The sequence below is a fragment of the Sus scrofa genome, chromosome 14 (genome assembly GCF_054392235.1).
Source record: "Sus scrofa isolate SSC_HxYL_T2T_F1_AM1 chromosome 14, Sscrofa_HxYL_maternal_Yorkshire_Landrace_v2.0, whole genome shotgun sequence".
Taxonomy (NCBI): Eukaryota; Metazoa; Chordata; class Mammalia; order Artiodactyla; family Suidae; genus Sus; species Sus scrofa.
Window position 1 is genome coordinate 151378539 of NC_139396.1, and position 21782 is coordinate 151400320.

Consider the following 21782-nt stretch of genomic DNA (forward strand, 5'->3'; position numbering starts at 1 on the left):
CTGATTCGATCCCCAGCATGGGAACTCCCATACCCAGTATTTTGAGCACGGCCTCAAAAGCCAAAAAAAAAAAGAAGAACAATATAATAAGTCTGAAAAATAAACAAAATGGATTGAGGGAAAGTGTAGGACCAAGACACGTACTAGAAATCTTTTTCTATTGTTCAGGCAAGTATGCATAAGGACCTAAACTAGGGAAGTGGCAGGAGATAAATTTGAGACATTTCACAAGAGAAAATTAGGAAGACTTGTGACTCATTTCATACCTCCATCCTACTACTCATCACATTCCAGTATATTAAAATGATCATTACACCTTTCTCCTAAATAGTACAGAGAATATACGCATCTTATTTATGGCTGTACCCTTTGCATCTAGCACAATGCCTGGCACATGGACATTCAGTAAACGGTAGCCAAACTAAACATCTAAAACTATCATTCTCCTTCCCTCTCTCAAGGCCCTTCTCTCAACTTCTAACACTTCCACTGAAACCAAAATGGCATTTTTCAGTCCTCTCATCTCACCTCTCTTCCAACTAGTCATTGTCTTATCTATACTGTCAATGTGCCCCCAGCACCCATTTCTACCGTTCATTGCCAAAAGGTCCAAACCTTCTCATCCACGATTCCTGGGGCCAGATGTGCCATAACCCAAAGCTTTTGAGGTTCAGATATACCATATACTATATAAAATGCCCAGCAGAGATTGGGAATACCAACAGAGATGTTTCTGAATGTTCCCACTAAGTTCCTCACATGAGTGTAAATGAAGTTTTACTCTAAATGAGTTTTGGTGCCAAACTTAGAGGGGGAAAACTTTCATTCTCAAAGTTTTTTTCTGTATTCTGGAATTACAGATAAGGGGCTGTGGACCCGTAATTCACCTAGTCTACTGCAATCACATCTCATTCTTTCCTACTCCAATCCATCTTGTATCCTCTTACCCCACTGCTTCCTAAAATGCAACCCTGCCATTAAGGGCATCTACAGTTTGACTCCAATCTGCCTTCTTCATCCTTATCTCCCAATCTCCCCCTAATACCTTACACTCTGCCCACATAGGACCACTCCTTGTTACCCAAACCTCTCCAAAACTGCCTTTATTTATGAAGTCCTCTCAGCTCAAAACACCCCCTCCCCAAACATCTATCCATTCTTCATGACATATTTTTAATGCCACCTTCCTCTTCATTTCTCCATCTGGCTATGACCATGGAGTCTGACACAGCACTTTCATTACTCTGCTTTGTTCCCTGAATATTTCTTATTTTCCAAAAGTCTACTGGCAGAGATGGTGATCTAATTCTTTCTTTGGTTTTCATTTCTCTTTCTTTTTTCTAATTTCTTGAGATAAATGCTAAAGCCATTGATGTGCTAACTTCTCACTGTGACAGTGGAGATGTCTGTTTCTCCTTTTGGGTCTGTTAATTTTCCTGGCTATGTTATTGGGTGGATACAAATTTAGAATTATTATCTTCCTAGTAACCGAATATTTTGTTACAATAAAAAGTACTCTTTATATCCAATAATACTTCTTGCTCTGAATCTACTTTCTGTAATAGCTATATAGCAATATAGTTTTTCTTTTTGGCTAACATTTGTACGATATATCTTTTTCTATCATTCGCTTGCAGTCTTTCTGTCTCACATTTTAGATGTGTCTCATGTTAGCAGCATTTAGTAAGGTAGAGAATGTCATTCAGTCCAATAATTATTTACTTTTTTAATGCATTTTGTCTTTAACATTTCATATAATAATTGATACCCTGAAGTTTAAATTTATTATCTATTTCTTTTCTATTTGTCCCATCTGTTCTCTGTAACCTTCTCTATCCTTTCTTGACTTCTTTATTTTCAAACTATTCCATTTTCTCTATTACTTTATTAATTATACATTATTATTCTTGTAGTCATTACCCCAGGATTACAGACTGCATCCTTGTCTTATCATAGTCTAAAACAAATTAGTACTTTCACCTCTTCCTCAACAACACAAGGCCCTCTGAAAACCTTATTTTATTTTATTTTAAGGTCATGCCTGCAGCATATGGAAGTCCCCAGGCTAGGGGTAGAATCGGAGCTGCAATTGCCAGCCTACACCACAGGCACAGCAACACGGATCTGAGCCGCATCTGCGACCTACACTGCAGTTGCAGCAACGCTGGATCCTTAACCCACTGAGCAAGTCCAGGGATTGAATCCATATCCTCATGGATACTAGTCGGGATCTTAACCCACTGAGACACAACAGGAACTCCTAAGAACACTCTAAATCCATTTACCCCCTTCCACCTTCCATGCAACTGTCATGTGTTTTGATTATTTATATTATACTCTGTAAGATATTATCATTATTATTCTATACTTGCTTATTTATCTCCTCTGTTTTCCTTCATTCCTACTGATTCTCTTAAGTTTTCATCTAGGGAAATTTTCTTTCTATGTGAAAAACACGCCTGTATTTCTTTAAAGTGAGAGACAACTGGTGATAAATTTGCCCAGTTTTTACCAAAAATGTATTTCACCACTTCTCTTGGTTATATGATTGCCTTATCTCCTAATATGACTAGAGAGTACTGACTGAACACCAGACACTGTTTATGAAAAACTATGGGAACAATTTGACGTCTAGGATAATGTTCTTTCTCCAGAGAGAATCGACTTTTACTCTGGTAAGCAACTAGAAAAACTAGCAAATCCAGACCTTCTAAATCCAATAAGGAATCAGGTGCTGGCAACATCAAGCTGATCTATAACTTATTCTTACTATACCTGGGATGTGATCCTTTAGGTTTGATGGGACCTGAGCTCCAATTTTTACCAACCTGCCCTCATAAATCCATCAAAGCTCTATTAAATTTCTCAGCCTATTGGCCTCCTTCCAGAATAAATAAATGCTCCTAGTAGAGAAATGGCTCAAATGCTAGTCTCTGCATGTCCTCCTTTTCCCAGATCTTGGTCCTATAATTCTTCGCTTGTTTATTAGCTTCTTGGTCCAATTTTTAAATTGTTCTCAGCAGGAGAGCTGATCTAAAATCATCTAGTCTTATCAATATGTCTAAGGCTGTACCTCCCAGAGTACCTTGCATACTTGTATAGGAAAGCATTAGCTATATTAGCTTCCCCACCAGGAATCCCTGCAACCAATCAACCAGCTCAGTTTTTTTTAAATACTGACCAAGAAATCAACTGTGACTGAGAAAAGCAGCAGGGAGTCTTTAACGTTTCTGAACAAGAAAAGGAAATCCATCAAATTAACATTTTTTCAAAGAGTCAAAAGAACATACCATAAAAAGGCAAACCAGTTAAGAGAGTACTGCACTAGTGTGGGCACGAGCCAGTAATGACACCAAAGAGGATGAGAGCAATGGGAATGAAAGGGGACAGAAGCAAGTGGGATTACGATATTCCATCAACCCTGACTCTCACCTGGAAATAAGAGGTAAGGGGGAAAAAAGGAAGTCAAAGGTGATTATGAAATCTCAAGTAAAATTGATTCAAAAGAAGAGGAATTTAGATTTAGACATGAATATGAAGTATCCACAAGAAGAAATCCAAGTTGAAATGTACAATAGGCATTTGGAAAACCAGGTTTGAGCCCTCAACAAAAGCAGAGCGATTGCTGAAAGTTCCAAGAGAATTTTCCAAAACTAACAGAGTATCATTTACCAAACTAATAAGCCAATTTTCTCTCTACAGCCATCTTTCCATTGGTATATCAAGAAATCAAAACTGGAAATTCACATTTTGAGGCTTTGGAGACATGGAAAAGGGAAAATAAAATAGAGATGTTCACTATCACATTTAAAGAACAGAGAAGTTAAGCACAAATGGGGAGAATGTTTAAAAAAAAAAACTAAGGCAAAATATATGTTACAGTTCAAACAATTCAATAGTAACTAACAAGTATAAGCTATACACACAATAAATCACAATAGTAAGCAGAATACTAAGTGTGTTTAGCTATTTAAGTGGTTTAATAAATTTAACAACAAGAGGTTTTTTTAAGTGACCAAAGTACTGGAAAAGTCACTTTTTCCAAAATGAAAAAAGAATGTGTATTTTTTTTTTTTTTAAAGAGGAAGCAAGTTAGATTAAGCTGCTACATAAAAACATCCAGGTTCAACAAATTAAAATAGGAGTTCCCTAGTGCCCTAGCTGTTAAAGGATCTGACTTATTGTCACTGCTATGGCATGGCCTGGGAACTTTCATGTGCCATGGGCGTGGCCAAAGAAAAAACAAATTAAAATAATCTTTTTAAATCTCTAAAACCAGTCTTCTCTAGCTTTAAATCAATAACCAGAGAAGAAGCATTATTTCATACACTCGTCAATCCCTCAAAGGATATAGCTTTTGATAGAAGATACTAAGTCCCTCCAACGTGTAAACTATACAAACCGGTAGCTATTTTAAGATGCCCTTGAAAGGCCAATGTCGTAAAGGTCCAACTCACTGATTTATCAGCCCCAAAACCAAATTTCTGATTATCTGCTAAATGTAAATCACCCCACACTCTTGTTTTAGCTCATAACAACAGTATTTCATTACCAAAATCAGAGCTGCAACAAAACACTCCACCCAAGTAAAACTGCTCCCGAATGAGAACTGCCTTTAAAGTCTCTATAGAGATTTCACCAGGATTACGCCACATAGTCGTAACACTGAATAAGTTAATAAAATGCCTAAGTGTCCAGAGACACAAAGAGTAGTGGTCATATAAGGCTAATTATGCTACTCTTCCCACAGGTATAGATCAAGTTTGATGCTGAGCATTCACTTAACAAACATTTGCTGAGCTGTAATTGTGCCCCGAACTAAAGACAAAAAGACAAACAAGACAATCCCTGCCCTCAAGGGAGGACAGACCTGTGAGGCAGCGGCCAGACAGGGACAGAAACAATACAGCACAATCACTGCTCTAATAGTTTTTATTGCCAAGAGCTATGAAAACACAGAAGAAAAAGTCCCAAAAGCGCTGTTTTGTTTTGAGAGGAGTGCAAGAGTTCTACGCAGATTTTACAGAGGTGAACACAAATGAGTTTAAGCCTGAGAAAAGAATGAAGAAGCATTTGCCACACAGAAAGCAGTAGAAAAAAAAAGAAATCTTAGAACTTATTAGGTTAAAGAAACCAGGTATTTCGGTAGAGCAAACTTCATTTTAATGCTGAGAAAATTTATAAGATGATATTGGCATGTTTAATCAAGAGGCTGCTAAATGGCAGAGTTGAGACCAGAGTCTATATTAATATAAAGCAAAAATCCTTTAGTTTCCTAACACTGGACTAGTAATGGTGCAAGAACACGTTCTGATATGTAGAAATCATGTAAGTAACATGAGCATGTAACTTGGAAAAACTTTTGGGAACCTCAATATGGACATAACAAATGACAGGCACACCATGGAGATGTTGCAGGTTCAGCTGCAGACCACAGTAAAGCAAATATCAAGAAATCAAGGAGTTCCCTGGTGGCCTAGCAGTTAAGGATCTGGCATCATCACTGCTGTGGCTTGGGTTCAATCTCTGGCCCAGGAACTTTCACATGGTGAGTGAGTGCAGTCCCCACCCCCCAAAAAAGAAATCGAGTCATATGAATTTTTTTTGGTTTCCCAATGCATATAAAAGTTACGTTTACCCTGTAGTACAGTAAGTGCGCCATAGCATTATGGCTAAAAAAAAACAATGTATATACTTAAATTTTAAGATACTTTCTTGTTAAAAAATGCTAACCATCATCTGAGCCTTCAGAAATCACAGTGGTGACATCAAAGATCAATGGTCACAGATTACCCTAACAAATATCATAATGAAAAACTTCAAAATATTTCGAGAATTACCAAAATATGACAGGGACATGAAGCAAGCAAACAAGACTTGCCTGTCACGAGGTTACCATAAACCTTTAATTTGTAAAAAACACAATAAAGTGAAGTTTGATAAAACTTACAAGATTGATTATTCACTCTAGAACTATTAAGCCAAACATTGGAAGCAACCTAAATATTCATCCATTAAAAAGTGGCTAAGTAAACTGAAGTATATCAATAAAGCAAGGTATAATGAACTGTCCCGCATTCACGATAACGAATAAAGGAGAGGTGTATACACACTGACCAGGGTCAGTCTCCCAAACCTTAGACACTTCTCTCTGAACCTCAGTGATTCCCAAGTATTAGTACCCTGCACAGGCTGTCCTGGGCAAGTAATAGGTTACCTCTGCATTACTGATAATTGGTCAAGCAAACTCATACCAGAGAATGTAGCCAAGTGGCCTTCCAAAACCACCAATTAGATGGAGCTTGATAATACAATATTATAGTACCCTGTAACTTTACAAATATTTCATAATAATATTCTAACTGTAAGAATGAAAAGTAGTCTTACAGTGCTCACAAAACAAAGAAAAAATCTAATCAAACAGAAACAGCAACATGACAAATGAATTTAGCAAATCACAATTCCATCAGTCAAATTAATGACTTATATGTGAAGGCAAAGCACAAGAGTAAAACATACTATAAAATATCTAATTTCACATTTTATAGTAACTTTTTTTTGGGGGGGGGGCTGCACCCACAGCATATGGAGGTTCCCAGGCTAGGGTTCCAAATGGAGCTACAGCTGCTGGCCAAAGCCACAGCAACACCAGATCCGAGCCTCGTCTGCGACCTACACCACAGCTTATGGCAACGCTGGATCCCCGACCCACTGAGCGAGGCCAGGGATAGAACCCGTACATGGTTCCTAGTCGGATTCATTTCCGCTGCACCACGACGGGAACTCCTATCTATAGTAACTCTCATAAGCAAGATAAGTGATGTATTTTGTCCTTATAATTGGAAATGAAATGGTTTGCCTTCTGTTTTAGAAGAATATTTAGTATTAGTTCAATAACAGCAAAACCATGTAAATAAAACAATCCTTTTTGAGGTGAGTTCTTTGCTGATCTAATGAAATCTCTGGCATATCCTGCACCCCAAAAGCCACCTTGGCTTGAGGTTAAAAAACATGATCAAAGTCAGATTTCTACTAGAAAAACTTTCACTATGCAAAAGATAGCAAATATTTATCATAAACATTCATTCAATATACATTTCACTCAACAAGTAATGCTTAGCATGGGTCAGATCTGAGGCAAGGTACTAACGACACGTTGATAAAGACAGACGTGTTCCTCTGCCCCCTCTGAACACAGTCCTGGGGCCGGCGGGGGGTGGGCCAGGGGCACGGGGGAGGGGCACGGCTAAACCAGAAATTGCAATACACAGTGAACTGCCACGATGTACTGGGTGTTACAGAAGCACAGATGAGGGGCTCCCAAGCCCAGACTTGGGAAAGGTATCAGAATGTCTCCCAAAACAAATGATGTCTCGGCTGCAGCCTAAATGTTCACAGTGACCAAAAAAATGAGGGAGCAGAGGAAAAGGAAAAAAGTCGCAGGCAGTCAAGTTAACATGGCAAAAGCCAAAATACGAGATAGTACATATAAAGTTCAAGGAACTGAAATAAGTTCAGCACTTTGCAGGAGCAGAAGGGTAAGACACTAGGCTGCAGAAAGAAGCCGGAGTCCGACAACGCAAGGCTTCCTAAACCACATTAAGAAGTTTAGACTTTATGCTAATAGGAATATGATGATCAGAGCTGTACTTCAGCAACAGTCATTCCGACTGAAACGCAAGAATAAGTCAGATATGTTAAGACTAGAAGCAGAGCACCAGCTAAGATGAGCATTTTAGTAAAACATCTGTGATGATGTGGCCTGGACTGGGGTGGTGGCAAGTGGACCAGAGCCAAGAGAGAAAGAGAAAGTAAATGGGATTTGGCAGCAAATTGACGTGAGGATTCAGGGAGAGGGTAGAGTCAAGAATTAAGTAAATCATTCAAAGCTATAATGCACAAATCTTAGCTTCATCTATAATCTGTATACAATGCCTAGCACTAATAATATGTTTGTTAAATGAATAAAGATTTTGGCAAAAAGATGAAAACAATTTATACTAAACAACTTACAGGAAAAGATATATTTGGCAATGATAAACTCAGCTCTGCTATAATTAAAAAATAAAAAAAAATTTTAAGATACTTAGTGTGCCAACTATTTGGGGGTAGACAGAACTAAGCTATCTCAGACCACAAGGTAAGCGAGGAACAATGTCCATCGAGCGAGCCAGCACTGGCTCGAAAATGGATATTGCAGAATTGCTGGAGCTCCTCCTAGCTGTGATGTGGAGCCTGCTGATCTGCATCTGAGTGACTCTGCCACCCAGTTAATCCACAACCAAAATGTGATCTGGCCCCAGCACAAAGGCAGGGCCTGACCTTTAAGCACCGGAAACTTTCCTGAGGTGAGGAGGGGTGGAGTGGGATCAAGAGGCCAGGTACCTCCTTAAAATATTTTCCACAACTTGCGCCAAACTGCATCTGCTGAGGATTTCTCAACAAAATGCTGATGTCGGAGTTCCCATCTTGGCGCAGTGGTTAACGAATCCGACTAGGAACCATGAGGTTGCGGGTTCGGTCCCTGCCCTTGCTCAGTGGGTTAACGATCCGGCGTTGCCGTGAGCTGTGGTGTAGGTCGCAGACGCGGCCCGGATCCCGCGTTGCTGTGGCTCTGGCATAGGCCGGTGGCTACAGCTCCGATTCAACCCCTAGCCTGGGAACCTCCATATGCCGCGGGAGCAGCCCAAGAAATAGCAACAACAACAACAACAAAAGACAAAAAAAAAAAAAAAAAAAATGCTGATGTCAGTTGTTTATATTCACAAATATGAGAAACTGGTAGGCAAATAACACTTCAAAACTAATAATTTTTAAAATTCCATGAAAAAAATTAAAACATACACATATTTATACTATAAAAGTCACCAAATGCTAAAATTAAAACAAATAAGGTTTTAAATAAACACTGACAGATAATAAATGGAATTAAAGTCAGAAATATATCAATCTAAAGATGTCCACTTTATGTCAAATTTTCAAATAATCTATTCTAAATATGATGTGATCAATATTCGTCTATAAAATATTTATAAGTTTATATCATGATCAAATTAACAAGCCTCCAAAGGTACACTATACAAGCGAAATCCAACCAGCCAGAAAGTCCTGAAGAAGCAAAAATCAATACAATCAGTTCTTTACCTGCAGCTCCTTTGAGACTCTTTCTAAGTGATTAGTTATCTTTTTAATCAGATCACTATACATCTGTTCCGAGTGCTGCTGGCATACACATTTATACACACAACTGTAGGGAGATGGGGGGGGAGGGGGAGAGAGAAAAACCAAGTTAACGATGGAGGACTTAATTCAAGGTAAGGTTAAAGCATATTCTCCATAAACTGCCCCTGGTCAAATAATTCAGGCCTAAAAAAGTGACCAATCAAAACTCTAAAATAAAAAAACATCCTGCCCCAATCAGTATTCAGCCGGAAGAGACCTTATCACCAGCTACAAATAATCTTTTTGAGTACTCTATTATATATTTTATCAGTACCAGATAATCCAAGAGTAGGTGATAATCTGAGAGTCTGACTCTGATAACTATAAACCAGTTTCTCTCTCACTTTAATGGATGTAAAAATAAAAAGAGAGAAGGAGAATCAGCACAAGGTTTCTAACTCACAGAAACGTTTGCAATGTAACCTCTTTGAGCATCACTGGGTGCAGAACAACGCGGTTGTCACTTCCTCCTTTTGTGACTGGACTGATCTCACATCCCACCCCAGTTCCTCACTAACTTGCTGCTTCCATTTACCAGGAGCTGGGAAACAAAATAACCAAAGACAGAAGAACTGTGTGTCACGAACACCAACAGTTTAAGTTAGTGTCTCCCTGTGAGACTAAAACTACGTATTTTTGGCTTTTTCACTGATCTCCATCATTTCTGCACTGTGTATAGCAGGGGTGGCAGGCTCTGGTGGAATTAACACTATCTTGATCTGAAAACCAACTTTGAAGCAAAATCAAACAAACCCCCACTCCACAAGTGTATAACATGTAAATAACTTACAGAGCCTCACATATGTATTTTATATTAAACGCATATATTACTGTCATAATTGAAGTTGCCACGAACCTCAAACCCAAGCAAATTAAATCTTGACTTACCTGTATATCTGTTCATAGGATATGGGGATATAGTCACCAGGACTCTGAGTTAAAAGCTGATCTATGGCACCATCCAATTTTGGCCAGTATGTGCTCTTATAATCTTCAATAGTTATAACATTCATTACTAAAAATAAAAAGTAAAATTAATATTACTATGTGCCACATGGAAAATACACACAAATCACAGCAATCATGCAGGCAAATTCCTTTCCTTTACTCTTTTTTCTAAACAAGGGGCCACACCTGCGGCATATGGAAGTTCCCAGGCCAGGGGTCGAGCCACAGCCACTGCAGAAGCAATGCTGAGGAGTTAGGTTGTGAGCCACACGGGAAGTCCTCCTTCCATTTACTCTTGACTTCACACTAACACTCTATCATCTAAACACAACTCAATTATTATCCTAGTTTCGGTTTTAAAAAAAACAGCCTGATCAGGGATTTTTAAGCAGCCAGTAATTATGATTTAAAAAGGAATTACTAGGCCTCTGTCCATCTTTAAAAATAAAAACAAAACAAGCGATTATCACTGGTTCCCTTTCCCATGGCTTCTGTTCTCAGTGGAGCATCCTTAAGCACTGACCCTCGGTATATACTGTCAGTGATGTGACAAGATGGTCTGTTCATGAACCACAATGAAATTCTGGACCAACCAATCCCAGATTCCCAACCAATCTTTACAGAAACCCCTGGGGAAATCTACCTAAGGAAAGGACTATGGAAATTAAAATCTTAATGCTCCAGTAACAAAAGAAGGCGCTAGAAACCAGCAGAGTTTACGGCACCACCGGTACCTCCCAGGCATGAGTACAGCTCTGATTCAGGCTCTCACTATCCTACACTTTAGAAAGCTCAACAGAAAAAACATCAAACTGGAGCCTTACACTGAAGGCTCACCTCATTCCTAACGGTTAGCTCTCATTCCTTCACTATATGTTTAATAAAGCATTTATAACAGCTTGTCCGAACAACTGTGAAATCCAGGGGTGATGGATGCTTCACAGCAATGACATGTTAATGTTAAAAAGAGCTACCAAAAAAAGCACCTAAGATACCCGGAGTCTTATGATTCACAACAGGATTTAACAACTACTAGGATCAGTCATTTTACTGGTTATTTGGCCAGAAACTGGGAAGCATAAGGTTGACTTCCCCTCAGCCGTTAGAGCACACAGATAAGCACTGGCAGAGGTACCAGGTAAAGCAAAAAAGCCTTAAACTAACATCTATCCCATTATTCATTTCCAAATTTGAGTCATTCAGGTTCAAGATGCTTCTCATATCTGTGCCACCTCTACTGTGCTTGTTCAATACTGTCTTTAAATCGATTCACCTTTTTTTTTTTTGCTTAAATATATTTAAAGGACTCTTGAAGAGTGAACTATTGATTTACACAACATGGAATAATCTTAATGTATTCTGCTAAGTCAAAGAATCAGACCAAAAAGTTTACATATCATAAGACTGTCACATATTTATAATAAAGGCAAGACCACAGGGAGTAAAGCAGATCCGAAGTTGCCAGGGACTGGAAGGTGGAAAGGGCTATCCACTCGGGGCAGCAGGAGGGAACACTGAGGACAACCAACTGTTGTGTATGGAACCGTGCTAGCAGATACCCCACTCCATGCATGTGTCAAAACCAACAGAACTATTGACTAGAAAAAGTATCTTCACTGTATGGGAAAAAAAAATCAACCAGGATATAGTGGTAAAGATGGAATGCAAACTGTGACAAATGAACCTAATTTACAAACAAATCACATAACCTGCACTTTTAAAAAAGGGGGGGGGGGGAAGGACCGTTTTGACCACACATAAGGCTAAAAACAGAAAGAACTGTACATGTGTGTGCACACAGACACACACACAAACGGTAGAAGGGGGCCAGATCCTGGAGGGCCTCTTGGGTATCATAAAGACTTTGCCTTTCACTCTGAATGAGATAAGGACAGGTGGAGAGTTTGGGGCAGACAAGTGATGTAATCTGACTTAGTTTTCTAGGGATCATTCCAGCCACTGTATTAAGAATAAACCAAGTTAGAAGGCTGTGAGATGATGGGAGGGTTGGACTAGGTGTTGGCGGTGAGGGCAAAAGGAAAGGTCAGATTCTGAATACATAGGAAGGTAGAGCCAACATGGTTTGCTGACAGTCTGGATGTGAGGTGTGGGAGAAGAGTCAAGGATGACTCTCAAGGTCTAGCCTGAGCACAAAAGAATGGGGTTGCTGTTGATTAACACAAGGAGGATGTAGAGGATGCTTAGCATGCTTGGGAGTATAGCTGCAACTGTTGGTACCGCCACCCATTTGCTCTGTCCACAGAGGCCGCTGTCAACACCTACCATTATTTGCCACAGTGTTGTCTCTGGCTGCTCTGCCTGAAGGAGGAGAAGATTGAAAATTCTGGAGAATTAACATCCCCAGGAGCCACCATCAAGTAATGACCAATGAGAATGGGGTGTAAATACCCCGGCATCTCCCTTTACTCTTGAGGGTGCTGCACTGACTCCCAAAGTCCCCACAGGGATTACACTCCAGTTGCAGTGGTGACTTCTTCACTGGCTTCCTTACCATCCCAATTTCACCTCTCCACCCTCCTGCAGGTGCTACCTAGAATCACCCCCTTGTGCTTAAAACTACTTGCTCTTAAAAAAAAAAAAAAAAAGAATTGATCAAAAACTAAAAAGCAGTGTCATTTGCAATACAGAAATAAACACAGTGTTATTAAATTCTAGCGAGGTCCTACTGCCTTCAAAGGTTCTGCGTGAAGCTCGCTTTCTCTGTGAAAAAAGGAAATCAGCACATGTTGAGACGTGTTGCACACTAGCTCCAAAATGCCACCTTTCTGCTTTTAGAAGAATTAAGAAAAAAAAATTGAAAATAGCTTTCTCACTATATGATTCTAGGTTACTGAATCTCCCATCAGTGTTTATCACCTAAACCACATCATTCACCTGCTCTACACCAAAAGCTGGGAATTAAAGAAGTTATTCAGGAAGAAAACTTCAAGTTTGAAAGCCAAGAATGAACATGCCAATCCACAAGCTCCTGGACTCTTTGGTTCAACGACGTACACCCTGTGCTGCAGCTGGACAGGCTGAAGGTCTCACACTTCGGCTAATCACAACAAGAAAAGACCCTGTGATGGGAAGTCCTGTAGCTGTAAGAACAGAATGAAGTTCCACTACAGAAGCAGTGATCTCTGATGCCTCTCAGGTGTCTTTTATGTGACATTAAAAAAAAAAAAAAAAAAAAAAAGCCCTGCTTTTAAGTATTTTTGAAATGAGACTTTCAAACCAAAATGAAAACAGCAAGAGTCACAGTAGAAAATCTTAAATCCGGGGAGTTCCTACCGGAAACGAATCCGACTAGGAATGTGAGGTGGCAGGTTCAATCCCTGGCCTTGCTGAGTGAGTTAAGGATCTGCATTGCCGTGAGCTGCGGTGTAGGTCACAGATGTGGATCGGATCCTGCGTTGCTGTGGCTGTGGTGCAGGCCAGCAGCTACAGCTGATTCGACCCCCAAGCCTAGGAACCTCCATATGCCGCGGGTACAGCCCTAAAAAGCAAAAAAAAAGAAAGAAAATCTTAAATCCTATTTCCACATCTAAAAAGAAACTATATCTATTTCCCCACGTATTTTGCTTGAAAAACCAACCAACAGGAAACCAGTTCATTTATATGCTAGCTATTACGGAGTGAATGTTTATGTCCCCCCAAGACTTGTGTTAAAATCCTAACCCCCAAGGAGATGGCATCAGGAGGCGGAGCCTTTGGGAGGGGATTAGGTCATGGGCTAGGAGCCCTCATGAACAGATCGTGTCTCCAGAGAGCTCCCTCACCTCCTCTGCCATGTGCGAAGACGGCCAGAGAGAAGATGGCCTTCTCTGGGCCAGGAAGCAGGCTCTCTCCCCAGACTCCGAATCTGCCAGCACCTTGACCTCGGACTTCCCCGCCTCCAAAACTGTGAGAAATAAATAAGCCACCCAGTCTAGAACAGTCTGGTGCAGCAGCTTGAACAGTCAGCTAACGTAACTTTCTTCTCAGGAAACCACCTATCTCCACCATAGTCACAAAGCAAAGGAAAGCAGAAAGGAAAACCAGATCTGCAGAGCTACAGGGAGTTGGAAGAATGGGCACTAGTTGGCATACATACACTCTAATCAAAGGTCATGAAGGCTTTCCATACCGATCTGCAGTCAACACCCAAAATGACAAAACTAGAAGACTTTATATTTCACTCTTTGCTAATCTCAACCTAATCTGTATTTAAAACAAAATTTGTAGCTGTTTGGTTTATTTAACATTTGACACATACAGCCTCAGAATGAGCGCATGTGCGTGTGTGCGTGTGTGTATGTGTGTGTGTGTGTAGTCTTGAATTTTAACACTAGATTTTCTTTTAGAGAAATGTAATCAAATGTTTTCAATTTTGCCCACAAAAAAGTCCAGACTAACCAAAAGAAATACAAAGCATGGAGCCTAAACAAAAATGAAACCATTAAATAAATAAAACTTAAAAACCCACATGTTGGCCTCAAAACACCATGCCACAAGGCTTAAACCTAGAAACTCATACTTCGAAGATGAATACTTAGAAGCCCGTATAGCCTCAGTGCTATTGAGAAAGTAGTTCAACTGATCTTTACTAAGGTAAAGTGAAATAAAATCTGAAACATACAGAATAGTTGGAATCTAAGGTTCAGGAAATAGCATCAGGTTGCTAATAAATGAGAAACTAGTAAAGATATGTAATTCAAATCAGGCAGGAAGAAATATGTTCAACCCTCATACTTTGTTATCCAAGGAACTTATCAACACTTGACATATTCTGTATTTATTATCAATCTCCCTCAAACTAGACATAAGCCCCTTAGAGAAAGGATTCAGTGCTAGAGCCCCAACTGCAAACTAGCACGCAGCAGGTATTCAATAATGTATGTGAAGTAAATTAATTTAATCAAAGTCAAAATAAAATGCTTAATAGAAAAACAACCTAAAGCACACAACTTATTAGTGTTCTGGAATAAAAAACTGAAGTATATTTGATTTCACACAGGGTAAGCAAACCAGGCAAATCCTACTGGATATACCTTTTGAATTTTCTTCGTTATCTGTTTGTAAGGGGAGGACAGTCAGAAATTATAGCAGGTGTTATTAATTCATACTTGGTCTACTGCAAGGACTGATCATTACTTTCCATCAGTGGCTCTCAAAATGTGCTACCCAAAAGAGCAACAGCACCACCTGGAAACTTGTTAACTTGTAAATGCAAACTGTCAGGCCGAATCCAGACCTATGGAATCAGAAAAGCGGGGGAGGGTGACACAGAAATCCACCTGCGCCCTCTAGGTGATTCCTGCTGCTAGCTGGAGAACCTCCGCCTCATGCTGCCGTTCAGCACAGGAGAGCCAGGTGTCACAGGTGCTCCTCTTCTCAACTGTTAGCACATGGTTGTTTGTTCAGAACAAGCTCAACTCAAGCATCAAATAAAGATGTCAATGTAGCAAAGAAAAATTTTTAAAGGGCAGCTAGGAATTGTTTTCATGTCCAAAGAGCATTAAAGTTCTACTCTTCCACGTCCCTTCTCCCGACCAAAAAAGCCACTTTCATTAAGAACTGGCTCCTTAAGAAGAATACAGTATTGGCAATTACGAAATAAGTGATTAAGCCAAATGTAACAGGCTACATTATGTCTCAAACATAATGACTTTTTAGATTAATTATAATTACAATTACAATTAGATAATCTGACAGATGGACTCAGAGAAAAAAGCTCTGGGCTTTCTTTTTAACTTGGGCTAGTGTATGTGATGATCTAAGAAAAATTATGACTTCTTGTTGCCACAGTGTGTCCATCTATCAGTGACAATCTAGTAAATCTGTGTGATCCAAAATATTACCACCTGGTAGAATATTCTTCTCCCTCCAGCACAAGAGGATGTCTGAAATCTTTCAAGTAATGGACAGAGAGAAGCAGACGGCCAGAATAAAGCCTGCAGAATGGGGAGAAGCCTTTGGGAATAAAGAAAGAGATTAGTCAGAGTGGAAGAGGAGAATCAGAATAAGGTAATGTCGCCTAATAAATAGGAGTTTGACTCTTTATTTAAAAAAAAAAAAATCCCATTATTTATTTCTCTCAAAATGAAAATAACTTGATCCTGGCAAAGGAAATACTACTACTGAGCTGTTCACTTAAGAACTGCCCCAGAGGGGAAAACGTGGCAAAGGAAATTATCAAATCCTCAAATATTCTTTTCTACATTAGGAGGTAAAAAACAAAACCTATACCACCTACTCAGGTATGTTTTGATTCACCAGTAAAAGACGACAGCTAATGGTAAGGCTTAATGAGGCAAATGTTTCCCAAGTAAGCTAACACCTTTTAAAAGCTGCAGGCTCTACAGGGAGTTTCTAAGTTTTAGGTTCTAAACTGCACATGTCTGGGAAGTTTCTAAGTTTTAGGTTCTAAACTGCACATGTCTGGGAAGTTTCTAAGTTTTAGGATTTGTGGTTTGCGCAATTTAATTTAAACACCATGGACAATATAAAATGTCTACTATGATCATTAAGAAGTCATTCTGGGAGTTCCCTGGTGGTCCAGGGGTTAAGGATTCAGTATTGTCAGTGCCGTGGCTTGGGTTCAGTCCCTGGTCTGGGAACTTCTGCATGCGCAGCCAAAAACACAAAACAAAAGTAATTCTTTGTAATGTTGTTACATCCACATAAACATTAAGTTACACTCATATAAACAAATGACTAGATAATATTTTGGTCTAGATAAGGCTTGACTGAATTATATGAAACTATATAACCTGCTTTGTTTGCCTTGCTTCAAATGACGCTTTCTTTCCCCAAAACAGTGTATAACTTGTATAGAAAACATATTCTTTATTTTACTGCTTAAAAATCCTTTCTCAATGAGAGGAAATATAATAAAATAGAAATTTCATCACTACCTTGAAAAAAAGGAAAGTAACTGCAGTGGTCTACAGACGAGACTGAAATCTACATTACTTTCGAATAGTTACTGCACAACCTTATTCTACAATTACAACATCACACTTGAGCCTGCGACACAGTTCCCCAAAGGAACATGTTAGGGAAGTACATATATGAAAAGGTCAAGTGCTATCAAAACATCCATTAATGGCTCCAACTCCAACTAATCCAAAATCTCACAATATTCACATAGAAAGTATCTGTTCAATTAAGATTACATAGGCCCAAACCATGCAAACTAACTGCAGGTCTGCTATAGTTTTTAAATTCTGTGATTTGCTGGAAGATGTAAAACAAGTCAAACCCTCCCTGGCACGAAGACCAGGAACATTAACTGCAAAGCAACAGCACAGTGCGGTGTGTTCTGAGGTGGAAACACCAACAGGTGAGCTCTCTTGCCCTGCAGGACCCTGAGAAATTCAGCAGCTGAGGACAGGATACTGCAAGAGAGGGTTAGTAGCAGAGAGTTGGTAGATGGTGTAGAAAGGGTGAAGACTGATTGCAACTCCACAGACTAAACAGCAAAAAAAAAAAAAAAAAAAAAAAAAAGAGAGAGAGAGACAGAGAAGAGAAGGGTCATTGGCACTGAAACTGAAAGATAAAGGTTTGGACTCTAAGACAGAGATACAGGGTGGATGGGAAGGTGTGAAGCAGGGCTGGCAGATTTAAGAAAAAGTCAAAAGTCAAAACGAGAAATGCTCAAACATCTAACCTTGCTCCTTTAATTCTGGAATGCCATCGGCCTGGAGAAACGTCTTTACTTCCTGCCCCACCTACCCACCTCTAAGATTCTCCCAGAATGGAAGAACATTTCTTTAGAGAAACTGAACAGTCCCACAGAAAAGACTTCACATACCATTATTTGGCAGGTCCCCCAGAAAACAGCAGCTCTGCATCCAATTAGCCCAAAGTGAAGCCCAACACTTAAACTTGGCAAGATCCCTTGTAAACACAGAACTACCAATTAGTCTTTTTCACTTTCAAATATGAATAGACAGCTAAGGATCACCAAGATTTACAAAGTCTCAGACAGGAGAGATCAAAACAAACAAAAATTGCTAAGATAAAGGCAAAGATAATTAATAAAAAACTTTTTAAAAATCCTATAATTACAATGCCTGATGAAGATAAAAATTAAAGTTATGAAAAAGAAGCAATCCAAGTGCTCTTAAGATGAAAAAATATAGGAGTTCCCGTTGTGGCGCAGTGGTTAATGAATCCGACTAGGAACCATGAGGTTGCGGGTTCGGTCCCTGCCCTTGCTCAGTGGGTTAACGATCCAGCGTTGCCGTGAGCTGTGGTGTAGGTTGCAGACACGGCTCGGATCCTGCGTTGCTGTGGCTCTGGTGTAGGCCGGTGGCTACAGCTCCGATTAGACCCCTAGCCTGGGAATCTCCATATGCCGTGGGAGCGGCCCAAGAAATAGCAAAAAGACAAAAAAAAAAAAAAGAAAAATATAGCCTTTACTAAAAATCCTAAAGAGGAGTTCCCATTGTGGCTCAGCAGCAACAAATCTGACTAGCATCCATGAGGACGCAGGTTCGATCCCTGGCCTTGCTCGGTGGGTTAAGGATCCGGCATTACTGTGAGCTGTGATGTAGGCTGGCAGCTAAGCTCCAATTCAACCCCTAGCCTGGGAACTTCCATAAGCCACCGGTGGGGCCCTAAAACAAACAAACAAAAAACACAAAAAACCTACAGAAAAAAAGAAACCAAGAAACTTTCCTAGAACACTAGGAGACACAGAATACAGAAAAAGATAGTTAATGGACTCAGAAGTTCAAAACAAGAAGTTCAATATTTGACTATCAATAATTCCAGAGAAAAGGGAAAATACGAAAAATATAAAGGAAGAAAAACATTGATTCATTAATCTAAGAAAACATACCAATAACTTCCTCAATGGAAAAAAAGGCCACATGTAAAATAACAAGAATTAAAACGGTACGTGAATTCTTCATTATAACACTGCAAGCTTAAAGTCAATGAAGCAACACTTTGAAAATTATTTAGGTAAGAATTCTCTACCCAAACTGTCAATCAAGTGTAAAAGCAGCATTTTTACAGATGCAAGACCTGAAACTATTATCCACGCACATTTTCTCAAGAGGCTGCTAGAAGGTATGTTTTACACACACACACACACACACACACACACACACACACACACACACACACGGGAATACACCCAAAAAAAGGAAGACATGAAGTGAAGTGGCCAAGATGGTGGAGTGGGAAAACCCTGAACTCACGCTTCCTCCCGTGGACACACCAAAATTACACCTATCTATAAGAACAGCCTAAAAAGTAGCAGAAAAGATATCCCACAACTACATACACAAAGGAGGAACCACAAGGAGATGAGCAGCAGGGGTGGAGATGTGGTATAGTCAGGACCCACACCCCCTGGTCAGCAACCCACAAATGGGAAGAATATTGAAATCACAGAGGTTTCTCCACAAGGTTCTGAGCCCCACATCACGCTCCCCAGCCCAGGGCTCCTGCACCAGGAAGATGAGCCCCTAGAACATCTGGCTTTGAAAACCAGTGGGGCTTAAGTTCAGCAGAGCCGCTGGAGGGCTACAGGAAACAGAGACTCTGCTTTTAAAGGGCACTCGCCCAATCTCACAGATGCCAAATCTCAGCACTGAAGCAGACCGAAAGGGGCCTGGGTGAGACCCACTTGCTGATCTTGGAGAATCTCCTGGAGAGGCAGCAAGAAACGGCAACTCCCCCTGAGGATAGAGATGCTGACAGTAGCCGTTTGGGGGAGCTTGTTCTACCGAGATAAGGCAGCCGGCAAGTGCCGTTTTGGGATCCTTCCCTTCATTAATTAGCACTGGAGGCTTACCCACCCACCAGCAGGCCAGCATCCCCACACCCAGGCCAGGGAGACAGCCACAGGAAGCCTAGCCTGTCTTCCAGGACGAATACTAGTCAGGTTTGTTACCACTGAGCCACAACGGGAACTCCCAAAAGGTGATTTTAACATATTTTTTGAATCATTAACTTAGAAACAGAATAATCTTGCTGAGTTCAATTAAAAATATACTCTATAAAGTTTATGTTCATGTGGAGAAGCTTTGGGTGCACAAGGTTCATAATTCTCCAGAGACTGTGGCACTGCAACATCAGTCAAGGCAAGATCCCTCCCACCCCTCCTTCCTCCCATCCATTCACTGCTTTTTATCCTCAGACTCCAGTCTCACCTGCCCGCATCCCCACAGGGAATCGTTCTAGTCTAACATATCTGCAGTGTAAACAGATGTGACATATGCTACATCTGCGCAGAAGCTTTAAAAGCCATTTGCGTGTTGCTGTCCACTCTCTCCTCCTTGCCTCTTCCAAGAGTGACAGGACCCAGAAAGACACTGCTCTTCCAAGTGAGATGACATGTGAAGAGCCACAGCCAACTGCCAACGCTAACATAATATGAGCAAGAAAAAAGCCTCTGGTGTTCCATAAGCTCCTGAAATTTGGTAGTTATTATCACAGAGAGCTGACTAACGCACTTCCCAAATTACATTCTATCAATGAGATACATGTGAATGAGACTTGGCACATCAAAGTCAGGCAAAGGACAGACCACTGCTGCTGATGGTTCTGGAAAGTAAGGTTAGATATGTCAGAGTTTGTGAGCACCAACTCCAAGTGCCAGTGTCTAGTCACCAACTTCAAAGATGAGGGAGGCAGTTGTGATGGTAGCAGCAGCAGCAACAGCCTGCCTTCTGGAATCAGTTTGAATGGAGCAAACTCACTGACTTCTATGCCCTTAATCTTTCCAACAATTTCTAAAGGATTCAATTTCTGCTATCATTTCCTGTTGCTTTAGAGACCTAGAATGTTTCCTTGCACTGAACTGTAACGATCAAGTATTTGGTACTGGAGTAGTTACAGGACACAGACTATTTTTTTTCTTTCTTTCTTTTTATAGCTACACCCATGGCATATGGAAGTTCCCAGGCCAAGGGCAGAAACAGAGCTGCAGCTGAGGCCTACGCCACAGCCACAGCAACACCAGATCTGAGCTGCACCTGTGACCTATGCCACAGCTTGCAGCAATGCTGGATCCTTAACCCACTGAGCAAGGCCAGGGATCAAAATCACATCCTCAGAGATAATGCCGGGTCCTTAAACTGCTGAGCCACAATGGGGACCCCCAGGACACAGACTCTTAAAAGGTAGGAAGCTGGCTATGGTTTTCCAATCTAGCTGATTTAAAGCCAGTGATGACATTGCCACCATTAGATAACATAATACGAATAGTACATGGCATGTAGCAGCAAAGAATTACTTATCTCCTATAGATACCGGAAATAAAGTTCCTCTTGAAGAAAACAACATGGCACACTGCTATGGCCATTATGATGGAAACGAGAAAGACAAGGATTGCGGAGTGGGCTGATTCTAATGACAGGTGGAAAGCTTTAAGAAAATAACTAGCTCATGGAGTTCCCATCGTGGCGCAGAGGAAACAAATCTGACCAGGAACCATGAGGATGCAGGTTCAATCCCTGGCCTTGCTCAGTGGGTTAAGGATCCGGCATTGCAGGTTGCAGATGTGGCTTGGATCCTGAGTTGCTGTGGCTGTGGTGTAGGCCAGCAGCTGTAGCTCCGATTTGACCCCTAGCCTGGGAACCTCCATATGCTGCAGGTGTGGCCCTAAAAAG

The 21782-nt window shown here is 40.5% G+C and overlaps 1 protein-coding gene across 3 annotated transcripts in view; it reads right to left on the bottom strand.

Moving 5' to 3' along the window:
* Positions 1 to 21782, bottom strand: part of CACUL1 (CDK2 associated cullin domain 1) — a 66781-nt gene that overhangs the window by 38094 nt on the left and 6905 nt on the right. Inside the window, exons 2-4 of one of the 3 annotated variants that reach the window (XR_014827036.1) lie at positions 10111 to 10237; positions 8687 to 9247; positions 2199 to 6600 (exon numbers count right to left, since the gene is read on the bottom strand). Coding sequence is in view for 1 of the 3 variants with exons in the window: in XM_003483565.5 (XP_003483613.3) it covers positions 9145 to 9247; positions 10111 to 10237 (230 nt within the window). In the remaining 2 variants the exon portion in view is untranslated. Of the gene's footprint in view, positions 1 to 2198; positions 6601 to 6767; positions 9248 to 10110; positions 10238 to 21782 lie in introns of those variants that run through there. The other 2 variants (XR_014827037.1, XM_003483565.5) reach the window with 2 other exon arrangements.